The 13460-nt window shown below is 43.8% G+C and overlaps 1 protein-coding gene and 1 non-coding gene across 8 annotated transcripts; both read right to left on the bottom strand.

Annotated features, from left to right (window-relative positions):
• Positions 1 to 231: 231 nt before the first annotated feature.
• On the bottom strand, positions 232 to 4636 carry UBC (ubiquitin C). Of its 7 annotated transcripts, none has more exons than XM_031948419.1 (2): positions 4598 to 4636; positions 232 to 1685 (listed from the first exon to the last, which is right to left on the bottom strand). In XM_031948419.1, the coding sequence occupies exons 1-2, from the start codon at positions 4619 to 4621 to the stop codon at positions 309 to 311; spliced, it is 1401 nt and encodes a 466-aa protein (XP_031804279.1). In that variant the 5' UTR covers positions 4622 to 4636; the 3' UTR covers positions 232 to 308. The 7 variants fall into 7 exon arrangements, with proteins under 7 accessions (XP_031804279.1, XP_031804283.1, XP_031804282.1 ...); XM_031948423.1 differs by lacking the exon at positions 4598 to 4636 and adding an exon at positions 4144 to 4167; XM_031948422.1 differs by lacking the exon at positions 4598 to 4636 and adding an exon at positions 4119 to 4141.
• Positions 4637 to 10036: 5400 nt separating this feature from the next.
• On the bottom strand, positions 10037 to 10108 carry TRNAA-UGC. Its single transcript has one exon. It is a non-coding gene; the product is annotated as a tRNA-Ala (tRNA).
• Positions 10109 to 13460: the final 3352 nt, after the last annotated feature.

Below are 13460 nucleotides of genomic sequence, written 5' to 3'. Positions count from 1 at the left end.
ATTTCACCATTACCTTTTCTAAAACTTATCTGTACCTGACCTCTTAAAATCTTAAAGTTTTAATAAGGTAAAAATTACTTTAAACTATTAACATCTGACTAATCTGCTTGTTTTCTTGAGTTTTTTTTTTTTTTTTAGCCAAACAAGCCAACCTTCAGACTTACTATTTTATGTCCTTAAAGTACATTGCTATAACCCATATATGACGACTTAAAAGAGAGAAAACAAGCATTTTGGGAATGCAACAACTTTATTGAAAGAAAAGTGCAGTGAAATTACTCAAAAGCTTGAAAGAAACTTGAGGGAATTTAGACACCTCCCCTCAAGCGCAGGACCAAGTGCAGGGTGGATTCTTTCTGGATGTTGTAGTCAGACAGGGTGCGCCCATCTTCCAGCTGCTTTCCGGCAAAGATCAATCTCTGCTGGTCTGGGGGAATGCCTTCTTTGTCTTGAATTTTGGCCTTGACATTCTCAATGGTGTCACTGGGCTCCACTTCAAGGGTGATGGTTTTACCGGTCAAGGTTTTCACGAAAATCTGCATCCCACCTCTGAGACGAAGGACCAAGTGCAGGGTGGATTCCTTCTGGATGTTGTAGTCAGACAGGGTGCGACCATCTTCCAGCTGCTTTCCAGCAAAAATCAATCTCTGCTGGTCTGGGGGGATGCCTTCTTTATCCTGGATCTTTGCCTTGACATTTTCAATGGTATCACTGGGTTCTACTTCAAGGGTGATGGTCTTGCCAGTCAAGGTCTTCACGAAAATCTGCATCCCACCTCTGAGACGAAGGACCAAGTGCAGGGTGGATTCTTTCTGGATGTTGTAGTCAGACAAGGTTCGCCCATCTTCCAGCTGCTTTCCGGCAAAGATCAATCTCTGCTGGTCTGGGGGAATGCCTTCCTTGTCCTGAATTTTGGCCTTGACATTCTCAATGGTGTCACTGGGCTCCACTTCAAGGGTGATGGTCTTGCCAGTCAAGGTCTTCACAAAGATCTGCATCCCACCTCTGAGACGAAGGACTAAGTGAAGAGTTGATTCTTTCTGGATGTTGTAGTCAGACAGGGTGCGACCATCTTCCAGCTGCTTTCCGGCAAAGATCAATCTCTGCTGGTCTGGGGGAATGCCTTCTTTGTCTTGAATTTTGGCCTTGACATTCTCAATGGTGTCACTGGGCTCCACTTCAAGGGTGATGGTTTTACCGGTCAAGGTCTTCACGAAGATCTGCATCCCACCTCTGAGACGAAGGACCAAGTGCAGGGTAGATTCCTTCTGGATGTTGTAGTCAGACAGGGTGCGACCATCTTCCAGCTGCTTTCCAGCAAAAATTAATCTCTGCTGATCTGGGGGGATGCCTTCTTTATCCTGGATCTTTGCCTTGACATTCTCAATGGTGTCACTGGGCTCTACTTCAAGGGTGATGGTCTTGCCGGTCAAGGTCTTCACGAAAATCTGCATCCCACCTCTGAGACGAAGGACCAAGTGCAGGGTGGATTCTTTCTGGATGTTGTAGTCAGACAAGGTTCGCCCATCTTCCAGCTGCTTTCCGGCAAAGATCAATCTCTGCTGGTCTGGGGGAATGCCTTCCTTGTCCTGAATTTTGGCCTTGACATTCTCAATGGTGTCACTGGGCTCCACTTCAAGGGTGATGGTCTTGCCAGTCAAGGTCTTCACAAAGATCTGCATTGTCTGTTAAAAAATGTAAAGAAAAAAAATTTAAACATTCATCATGCTAACCTTAATCCTAAATGCCAATTTAATCCCTCTGGAAATCCTGAAAAAAAAATTGAGGGGGAAGAAAGACCCCCAAATTTTTACCCCTAGCAATTAGTGGAGATCCGTTTAAAATGAGAATGAAAATAATTAAACTCAATCTTAGGGCTTTTACACGTAACCTTTATACCTAAAAACTAAACAATATTTTTAAACATCAAGCAACTGATGTATAAATAGTTGTAAAATTTAAAAAGGTTCTTAATATTTTTCTTAGCTACGAATGAGAAAAAGAATTGCTTCCATCTTAGTGTAAGGTGCACACCTTATACCTAAAAACTAAAACGTTTAAATAATTTTTTAAACAATGGAAGGATCAAGGAACTGAGGAAGAAATATTACCATTTTTATTTCGAAAAAAAAAGTTCATCTTTACTTTATATTTCCTTTGCCTTATAGGCAAGAAAAAAATTAGCTTGATGCAGCTGGATCCTTCTAATGTTTAAATAACGGAAAACACTGAAACTTACTTCTTTTACGCCAGGGCCCCCGTCCCTTCTCCTGACTTAAGTCCTGCAGTATCCACCCCGGCCCCCACCTGACAGTGCCCCTTGACCGGCAAAAGAAAGCCCATCTCGAGCCAGGCTGCCCACCGCCCTCTATCTCGGATGAGCGGACAGAGAAGGGGAGGGGCTGTATCACGTGATGCGATGAGCGGACAGAGGAGTTACTCCCCCTTTCCTCCACGGGCCGCGTACTTCCGGCCACACCCCGACGCGCAGGCAGACGTAACGCGTTTTTCCTTACTTCCCGCCCCCACCGACGCACGGCGCGGCGCGCCAGGCCCGGCTTTATGGTTGATTCTTTCCGGCAGGGGGCGCGCTTTCCTTCCTTCTTGCTTAAGCCCCGGATGAAAGCGCGCCCCTACACCCGCCCCCCCCCCAGACCAGCGGTTTTCTTACACTAAAGAACCAGGGCCCTCCCTCCCGAATCCCCCGCGGCCTCGAGACCTTGTCTCCCGCAATGGCGGGGGCTCCGTCTCTTCAAGGCTCACCACCAGCCGCCATCTTGCAGGCTTCTTTTACTTCCCTTCCTTCTCTCCCCGCCCCCCCCCACTAGCCCGTCAGCCACCTAGGGCCAAAATAAACCGTCACTTCAAGGTCTCACCCAAACCCCCAAACCCGCGTACCCCGTAGCCCGGCAGCCACAAAGCCCACCCCACCCGCAGCCCCACCCTTCCCAGGGGACCGCGCTATATGGCGTCCCCTTCCCCCCTCACCAAGCGGTGGCGACGGCGACACACACACTGAACAACAGAGTCAACTCCTGTCCTCGGCGGATCTAACTGCGCCACACCCGGTGCGTCCTTATATAGGGACACAGCGCGGCGATTCTATGAGATCCATCCGCGGAAACGCCGAGAAGGAACTATTTCTCCCACGCTAGTACCCCCATCCCACCCTACTCCGAAACAAAAAAACGAGATCACAACTCTCACCGCCCCTGAGCCGTAATCAGGTCGATGGGTTCCTCTCACGAAACTCTTTCTCGAGTTGGTTTAAGGGGCTGAAGAAAAAGTAGCCCGGGGAAGGGGGAGGGGCCATAGCGTGAGCGGAGGGATTTTGAACGTTCGAAAGGAGTGCTTTGACCCGACGGCGTAGAGGGGGAGGGGCGGAAGGGGAGGGAGGGGGAAGGCTCGGCTGGCGCCAAAATCCGGCTTGGCCCAATGGAACGAACATCCCCACCCCCCACCACCCGCTGGGAGCGGGGCCGACCCTCCCCCACCTCGCCCCGCGGAGCTCGCCCGTTGGGCCCAAACGCCCAGGGCACGGGCACGGGGGTGGGGGTGGGGGGGGTCACACTAACGGGAGGTGTCGAAGGCTTTTCCCCCTAGGCCTGGGCACCCCTCGGCCTGTATCCCAGAGGGACCGCCCCTCCCCCAACGGCCTTCTCCCGGCCTCGGGGGTTTGACCCCAGTCATAAGACTCGAGCCTCCCCGCCCCGCTTAGCAACGATCCTCCCCTCCCCCATCGCCTCTCCGGGCCTCAGTTTCCACATCTGTCAAAAGCGGGGAATGAACACGGGCCCTGCTTCTACCCCTCTCCCTTCCCCCCAAACTTTACACAGCCCTTCCCTGGGCCTCAGTTTCTTCATTCAACCACCTCGGAGGCCCCTTCCCGCTCTCCATCTTATGATTCCTCTGAGAGAAGTCCTCCTCGGGGGGCCCCCATCCTTGGGACCCCGGATCAGACATAATAAAACCATGAATTTGCACAAAGTGCTTGGAGGTTTCCAAAGTATTTTCCTCATTCTCCTTCCTGACCCCCCCACCTTGAGTCACCTCACACAGCACAAGTTAGGACTGAATAGAGACCTACAATAAGACTTCCTAAGGGTAAGGGGCCTTTCCTTTTTAAATACTTGTCCCACTGACACTTTCGGGGTATTCCTCTGTGAAATCAGGAAGTTAGGGGAGCGGGAGGGGGGCAGAAAGCCCCTTGCTCACAACACCAGGGCAGTTGGGTGGTCATCCGGTTGCTCCTCTCTTCATCTCTGACTCTTGGCTCCCACCTTCTACAGGAGACCTTTCTCAAACCCTCTTTATGTTAGATTCTTCCCTCTGTCATTGTCCAATTCCACTGTCCCCTGAATTCTTGAGCAAGAATTGCAGTTTGATATCTGGGACGGGACATTTTATTATCCTGTACACATCTAAACCATCAGGATGTCGTGTCATTTCACTGGGCCTCCACCTCTGTAAAACAAAGGAATTGGAGTAGGGGAGCCCAAGGATCCTGTCTAACGCCACATCTAGGGTCCTCTGGTCCTCTCCGGCTCCAAATTCTCCATGGCTAGATCTTTGGGCAAAAATAGAAAAACCCTCATACCTGTGATCTCATCAATATGGTCATTTCCTGCACTCATACGGACTTTTTGCTGCTACTCCTATGAGTTTACCCTGGGCATCCTTCCAATGGGGTAGGGGCTTTCCTTGAGTTCTCCTGAATTCCCTCAGGTTACCAGAGGAACACAAGATCTGTCTATCCCTCACTCTCCCCTACCCTACCAGCACCTCTTTTTCAAGAGTTAATTTCTTGGATTTCATCCTCCCTAACCTCTAAGGAGGGCCAGCCTGTTCATCTCTTCCATCTACCTCAATGATCCCTTGTGCAGTCCTCTCCTTCAATGCTTCAAGGAATATAAATCAGAAGCCATTTGGCAGCTGAAGAATGAAATGCTGGTATTAAAACGGGAGCCTTTGTTCAGGGACAAACATTAAAACAACTTTGCTCTTTCCCCAAAGCAGGCCGGTTGGCCACTTTCTTCCTACTGAATTCTGATCCTCAATGATTTTATAGAGAATCTGGCATCCCACCTATCCTAGTCTGGACAATAAACATTAAAATATTTTTATCCATTTGTTTTTCCAAGTGTGGATTGTAAAGTCTAAAGTCTGAATGGTATGGATTTCATTTAGAAAGTTCCTAGGCCTCTTTTTACCCCTACCCCATCAAGTCCCCAACAGGAACATTTGAAGGACTTCAGAGACAGAATGTCTCCTCCACATTGACTCAGGCAAACCCCACATATAGATCTCCCTGTTTTATCCCTCAGTTAATGTTACTGATCAAGAAAATTGTAAAACAAAGCAGTCTCTGTTCTATCTTTCAGATATATGCATAAACTGTATCAAAAATACATATAAAAGGCAGGAAAGGAAAACAGAGACTTCTAACACTTGTAAAAAGCTAACTAATGAAGGACATTTTCCTCCTGAACTATTCTTTACTCCTAAAAATTCTGTTAAGTTTTTTTCCCCTTCCAATTTTCAGATTCAAAAATTCTACCTAACTAAAGTACATTACAAAGAAGTTCCATTGACATTTAACTTAGCCCAGAAATACCTCCCTAAAGGCCAGGGGTTATTATGATGTCAGCCAGGTACTTATTTATGTTGTCATTTGATGAAAATCTGCCTTAGAGGAAATTATTTGCAAGCCATAACACAAGAGTGAAATGATTTCCACAGGGGGAGAAGGGACTCCACTTGAGAAAAGAAAATTAGGGCTAAAAATAAATGTCTACTAGTTAGAGTTGATTGAATTGACTATTTACTTAGAATCAGCGTAATTCCCTTTCCTAATAACCTATAACCCAGCTGATTTTAAGGTGTCTGGCTATTCAGACAGTTTTTCAATTATAGATAAGAATTTGGAGTTAGAAAGGCCTTTTAGATCATCTATATCCTTAACTTACAGCTAAATAAGTCTATTGACTGGCTCCAAGTCAAAAAAACAGAAACATAAGACAAGAAAAAAAATCCATTTACAGATCTATATCCGTATATTTGATATTTAAATATCTTTATTTGATTCTTATTATATTTCACATGCTTCATCTTATATAAATTTAGATAATGTTGATTATATTTTATAAAATATTAAACTACATGAAATTATTTCAATAGATTTATTTTCTACATATATTTTAAATTTCTGCAATCAGAAAAATATTTCCCTTTCTGGCTGTTTTTTTTTTTTTTCAATTTATAGAAATCTTCATTTTCTTTATAGAAACCTTAAAGTATTTAAAATGCAAGCTTTTAGGTTAACACTCACATCCTTATTAGTCAAAGTGAAATATACAATGGGGGTTTAAAAGACCCCCTCCCTAATTTTTTTTTTGTTTAAGTACAGGATTAGAACAAGCCAGGTTTCTTTCAGAGTGACCCAGTTTCATGTAAAAACCACACCCTGCTTTTGTTTTTTGTTTGTGTGCAGTAAGGCTGATGATTAATGTACCCGAATCAGTTGGGTCACAAGTTTTGAAAGACAAGAAGAGAAAACAGCTGTTGGGTGAGAGGCTGGGGGCTGGTGATGACCCAGATTTAAGAGGTAGGGGGAAGGGATGAAATCCAAATTGAAAGATAGAAGTTCTGAATCCTGGCCTTCTCCTCTACTCCTGGCAAATGTTAGAGGGGTTCAGAGGGTGGACCCTTGCTTGTATTGTCAGATTTTTAAATCTGGTAATTGGTTTGGCTCTCTGAGGGAAGGATACAAAAACTAATTACATCAATAAAAATGTCTTTTTTAAATTAAGCTGGATGGAGTTGGGGAGAGCTTATGGTAAGGAGTTACAATTAAAACTTAGAAATCCAGGAACTGGGCCTGGTTGTCTGGGGGAATGTGTCTCCAGACCAAGGACCTAGAGATGGGACGGGCAAGGATGTGTTTCCAGGCTGAGGAACTGGGGATGGAGGGGGCAAGGATGTGTTTCCAGGCTGAGGAACTGGGGATGGAGGGGGCAAGGATGTGTTTCCAGGCTGAGGAACTGGGGATGGAGGGGGCAAGGATGTGTTTCCAGGTAGAGGATTTGGGGATGGGGGGGGGGCAAGGATGAGGAAGGGGGAGAGCGGATCTCGGGGTCCCTTGAGGGGAGGCTGTGCTCTCTGAGCAGACGCTGGGCTGGCCCTGCAGCAGATGGATGCCTCTTTGGGGAGCGCTGGGCATCCCTCCTTGGCCAGACCCAGAATCCTCCACTCTCCCTCCCCCCAGATAATCTTTCCTTCACTTGCACCCAGTGGGAAAAGCTGCTCCAGAGGAACCGGCGTGGGAGAGAAGAGGGAGCCTCAGTGGGACCTGAGCCAATGGAAGATGGAGCAGGGCCCAGCAACCACTTTCTGATTGGTGGGGAAGGGAGCGCATGCACGACCTTGCCCAAGCTCACAAAGGGGTTTGAGGGCTGGGGAGGGGGAGAGGAAGGGCAGCCACCTCTCCCAGCTTTCTCTCCTTTCTTTCCTCCTCCCCCCAGCAGAGAAGTAATCACCCTGCAGAGTTACCTCATCTTAGTTTGCATCTGCTGGGTATCAATCAATTCAGTTTGGGGAAAATCCTGGTAGCTTCTGGCTGAACCAACAAAAGATGCTTCCAAAGGAAAGGGGAGGGAGGAGGCTGGAAAACCCAGTTTTGAAGGGTCAGGGCACCCCCAGCTCTCCTCAGCGATTTGAGCTTAAGCAGGCCTTAATCCAGCAGCCAAAGGGGCTCCTTTGTTGTTTATCCCTGCCTGGCTTGGTCTTGGCTTAATTAGGTAACCAGTTGCAAAGAATTAATTGCACACTCACCCCTTTTCTAAGGAAGGGCTTTTCCCACCCTGAGCAATCTCAGAATAAAGGCTTTTTCAAGTATCTTTTTTTCTCCTGATGCATAATGATGGGAAGATTTCATTGAGGCCAGTGGAAAATCACTGGAAACCTGTCACTTCTATTGAACATTCATGAAGTCTGAACAATGATGGCTGGCTCTCAATAACGAGGTCTTTCTTTTCAAAAAAGCTATATCCTTACTCTTTCTAAAGACAAACCAGCCAAACAAAATCCCACTCTGCAAGAAGCCTTTCCTAGTCCCCTTAATTCTAATGCCTTCACTCCAAATGAGTTCATATTTGTAAAGCCTTAGCCCAGGACCCGGTACTTCATTTCCTTGGCAGAGATGCTGGAATGGCTTGCCATTTCCTGCTCCAATTTATTTTACAGATGAGGAAACTGAGGCAAACAGGGTTAAGTTACTTGCTAGTAAGGATTTGAGACCGGGTTTGAACTCAAACTTCAATCAAGATCCAGTGCTCCATCCACTGTGTGGCCTAGCTGCTCCAAGTATTACATAAAGGTTAATTATTATTATTATCTCCATTAATTTATTCCCATTAATTCTACTTAATTTATCCCATTTATATCTTGCATGTCCATAGTTGTCTGTCCCATTAGATTGTCAGCTCCTTGAAGGCAGGAATAATTTTTGTTTGTCTTTGTATCTTCAGCCCCTAGCACAGTGCAGGAATGTAATACTTATTGATTGACTCTTTGATAAATACTTTACAGATACCCAATAAGTAAACACACTAAAAGCCTTTAAATAATCTCAACTAAGGTCCTCCAGTTATTAACTAGATCAGCTCCAGCATTTTAATTGAGTCCATTGGCCTTGAGTATTCATATCCACTGTATCTATACTCAACAAATAAACATACTAAAAACCATTAAATAACCTTAACTAAACTCATATTAACTAGATCAACTCCAGCATTTTAATTGGATCCATTGACCTAGTGGTTGAATAATCCACTATGTTTTTAAGACAAGATCAATAAAAAAAAGGAGATGGAGGATTGCTCAGTCCTTGAAAATCATTTACACAATTTGGATTACAAACTGAATGAAGCAGCAGCATTTGGGATGTGCTACATGCAAAATATAATTAGAAAATGCTACATTTTATGGTGACCAGATTAGAAAATTATTTCAAAAGGCACATCCTCCCTTCTCTAAAAGAAGTGAGGAATCATGGGTGTTGAATGCTGCATGCTCTCCAAGTCAAGGTCAATCAAACAATTACTGAGTTGTTTCCCTCCTACCCTTAGTCCCCTTTTTTGTTGCTGCTGCTGCTCTGTGTTTCTAGGGATGGCTAGCTGGATAGGGGAGGCAGGGGGATACCTTCTGAAAGAAGGGTTGTTTAAATGCAAAAGATATCATTAAAAGCAATTTTTAAAGATTTATAAAGGGAATTATTTCAAAAGAACTCCTGAACATGAACTTTCTATTTTTTAAGGTTTTTTTGATTAATACTTTAGTACATGGTTTGAACTTTATTCATTTAAAGTAAACTTGAAAGCTCCTAGATGAATAAATCCCATCCTTGACCTACCAATAAAACCCCATCCTTGTTTTTTGTTTAAGCAAAAGGGGACTAATTTCACAAAAAGATAAAATACTAAGGCAGACTGTGACAAGGATTAGAAGAGAGATGTTTGGGGATGGCACTGGGCAGAGTAAAGGGATTCCACAGTCACGTTTAGGGGGTCATGGTCTCAAAAAAGGAGGTCTTGATCTAGTCTGTGACCTTGACTGTAAAATATTTTGAAAACTGTTTCAGTATAATCAGTTTCCTGCCTGATTACTCCTCCTGCTCTTGTGTCTTTTACTTCATTCATTTAACAACATGATTCTCAGCAGGGTGTCCAAGCCTCCTCCCCATGCCCAAGGTTGGCAGGGCACCGAAAAATTGAAGAACCCCTTCCCTGAAATGAAAACCTAGCTTTGGAAAATGCCCTGAGCCAACCGTTGCTGAAAAACAGAGGTATTGCTTTCAGGATCACTGGAATGGATGAAAAGAGCATTATATAAAAATAAATAACCCCCCCCCCCAAAAAAAAAGCCGTTTCCCCCCAAATTTTGTAAACAAAACGAGCTAGGGTGTTTGAAAAAAATGTAGTGCTACCTGTTAGGGGAAGGGGAAAAGGTACAACTCTGTTAAAGGGACAAAAAGGACACTTGGAGATGCCGGGGATTGAACCCGGGGCCTCATACATGCAAAGCATGCGCTCTACCACTGAGCTACATCCCCAGCCTCCTCCTCTGACTACCAACAGAAATGCCTAAAAAGGATGAGTTTTCTGATCTGCTTCCCTTTTATTCCCAAATTTGGTATTTCATAATGAAATTAAACAGTTGGCTTTTTCAAAAAAAAAACAAAAACCAAAAATTCACATTCTGTCTAGACAGCAAAACAATCAGCAAGAAAACTAAATAATAATAAAAAAATCTGAGCCTTTTCTTGAAATCACAGAAAAGTCTGGGATCCCAAATTGTTTATAGGGTCTTCTCTGCAAGTTCCTATTTTCTGCTGTGTTTCAGGAATAAGGGAAAAGAGGAAGAGGGAGAGAAACAGGAAAAGAAAGAAAGAAAGAAAGAAAGAAAGAAAAAGAAAGAAAGAAAGAAAGAAAGAAAGAAAGAAAGAAAGAAAGAAAGAAAGAAAGAAAGAAAGAAAGAAAGAAAGAAAGAGAAAGAGAGAAAAAAAGAAAGAGAAAGAGAGAAAAAAAGAAAGAGAAAGAGAGAAAGAGAGAAAAAAAGAGAGAAAGAAAGAAAGAGAGAAAGAAAGAGAGAAAGAAAGAAAGAGAGAAAGAGAGAAAGAAAGAAAGAGAGAAAGAAAGAAAAAGAGAGAAAGAAAGAAAAGATAAGGAAGGAGGGGAGGAAGGAAAAAAAGGGAAGAAGGGAGGGAAGAAGGAAGAAACTAAAAACTTCCTCTCATGGTTATTATTTTTTATTTTTTAAAACACATTTTATTTGAAACTTTTGTCTTTATATCACAGGATTTCACTCCCTAATCCTTACAGATCAAATATTTCCTTCTAATCCCCCCATCCCCAAAAGAAAAGAAAATCAAGCAATACTGAGGCATTAAATGACATTGTACACGATATTTAGCCCTGTGGTCCTTCACATCTCTGAAGGAAGGTTCATTATATAATGCTTCCAAATATCCATCACTGGTGATCCTGGTATATGAGGTCAGTTTCCTCTTGACCATCTTTCCATCTCCACTGATAGTCATTGTGCATATTCTCTGCTTTATTCTGTTTATTTCATACTGCATTCCTTCCTATTAGACTTTCCATGTTTTCTCCAAATTCTTCATATTCATCATTTCTTTATTATTATTATTATTATAGCTTTTTATTTACAACATATATATGCATGGGTAATTTTTCAGCATTGATAACTGCAAAACCTTTTGTTCTAATTTTCCCCCTCCTTCCCCCCATCCCCTCTCCCAGATGGTAAGTTGACCACATATTCATCATTTCTTACTCTTCAATAATACTGCATTATTTCCTTTATGAATTTGTTCAGTTATTTCACAATTGATCGAGATCCCACTTCATTTCCCGTTCTTTGCTACTACAAAGTGCCCCTATGAATGAATATTTTGGTATACATTGAACATTAGTTTCTGGTTTTTTACCACCATGCATATTTTTAAATATAAAGTAAAAGATAAGATTATAAAGAAGTCAAATATGTTGAAATAGTTATCAAAATATTTAAAAATAAACATGTTTTGGAAGCAAGATTAAGAAAGGTCCAGGCAATAAGGGGCTGTTAAAAGTTCTTAAGTGATAGACTCAACCATCCCTGGACTTAGATACACATGTGACTTCATGGATGTGAGTACAGCCTTGACTGATGCTTAGGATGACTAAGATGTGCAGCGCGCGCATTTTGCTAGATAATTTCCATAAATTTTCTAGCAAACTTCCCAGATCATAGACTTAAAGGCAGACAGGACCTTAGGGCTTCTAAACCCAGCCTCCTTGTTTTTCAGATGAGGAAACTGAGTCAGAGGGAGACTGTCCATGATTACACAGCTAGTAAGTGATAGAAGCAAGATTTGAACCCAGATTTTCTCACTCTTCTCTTTCCAGTGTCTCACACTGCCTTTGGTGTCTGTCTTTTAATATTTTGTGAATAATAAGGCAACTCTGATGTGTCACATCCATTTGTCATCTTTTTCTGACAGTGAATGTCATTGAGATAAAATACACTTTATATGACTCTGGTCTGGATTACTAGGCTGCTTTCTTTTGAGTGGATTTAGAGCTCCTGAAAAAGGGACCTTATGAAGGATAAAATCAAAACTAAATGAATTCTCATAATAATCCTCCTCAGAAATCAAACCCTGAAGCCTCCTCTTGACATGGAGGCTACCCATCTGGAAGGTCCCTTCACCACCAATCAACCAGGAAAAGGATCATAGATTTAGAGACCATTAAATTCAGGGTTTCTTATCCTGGGGCCTACACCCCCCATACAGAGCAGGGGGTGCTTGAACTTGGCTGGGGGGGGGGGGAAATGACACCTTTCTTTTCCCTAACCCTCTAACTGAAGTACAGCATTTCTTTCCATTTAGTTTTGGTTTTAAAAGGAGAAGAGGGCCATAAGTCTTCTCAGATTGCCAAAAGGATCTATATGCAAAACTGCTTCCTTTTACAGACAAGAAAACTGTGGTTCAGTGACTGGCCCAGGCTAAGGGGCAGAGCTAAGATTTTTAAGCCAGACCCTCTAACTCCAAACAGGCTCCCCAGGTATGGCAGTTGTGTGAAGGTAAGATTGGAACCTGTAGAGATTCCTTTAACTGAAGGTAAGCCCAAGGACCATCTCCCTTTTGTCTCTGTGTTCCCAGCATCTCCCTTAGGCTCTGGCACTTCATAAATGCTTCTTGTTTGGACGACTGAGGCAATCAGTTTGGGACACTGTAGGTATGATGCGATGGAAAGCAAATTGTAAACCCGTTAACCTTCTTCAGAGTTTAGTCTTAGACAAGAGTTAGGCTGTTTCTGTGATTTATTCCTCCTAAGACGGCAAACACGCCTACATGGGAGCCCAGGTAGATACATGGAAGTCCAGGTAGATCTGAGCTGGACGTGGGCACAAAGGGGTTATAAAGACAAAAGTCACAAGGGAGGATGGGGGGTGGGGAGGTGGGGGGAGGAGGAATCGCATGATCTGATCAGGTGATTCTGGGCTGGGCTGTTTTTCAAAAATGAATCATGGCTGTATCAGGTTTGGCCACTGGGTTGGGGTCGACCTGAGCCAGGCTGAGATGGTTCTGTGGCAAAGCAGGGGGAGTTTTGGATTCAGCAGGAGGAGGATGCAAAGAATTTCTAATGTTCAAACACTGCAAGGAAATGTCAGATGTACCCAAGCTGAAGGAAGGCTCAGTTTGTCTCCAGCTCCTGATTCCCAAATCGGTCCGGCCTCCTCTGGTTAGCAGGGGAGCTCGAGCAAATCCAGGTGGCTGGTAAAATCAGGAACAGCCTCAGTCTCACAAAGCCAAGGAAAGAACTAATTTTTCTTGAGCACCTACTATGTGCCAGGCTGACACATAGCTGTCCAGTCTCTTTTGGTCACCAGACCCA

This window comes from Sarcophilus harrisii, chromosome 1 (genome assembly GCF_902635505.1).
Source record: "Sarcophilus harrisii chromosome 1, mSarHar1.11, whole genome shotgun sequence".
Taxonomy (NCBI): Eukaryota; Metazoa; Chordata; class Mammalia; order Dasyuromorphia; family Dasyuridae; genus Sarcophilus; species Sarcophilus harrisii.
The sequence above is the reverse complement of the archived record's forward strand: the minus strand, read 5'-3'. Positions and strand labels throughout refer to the sequence as shown.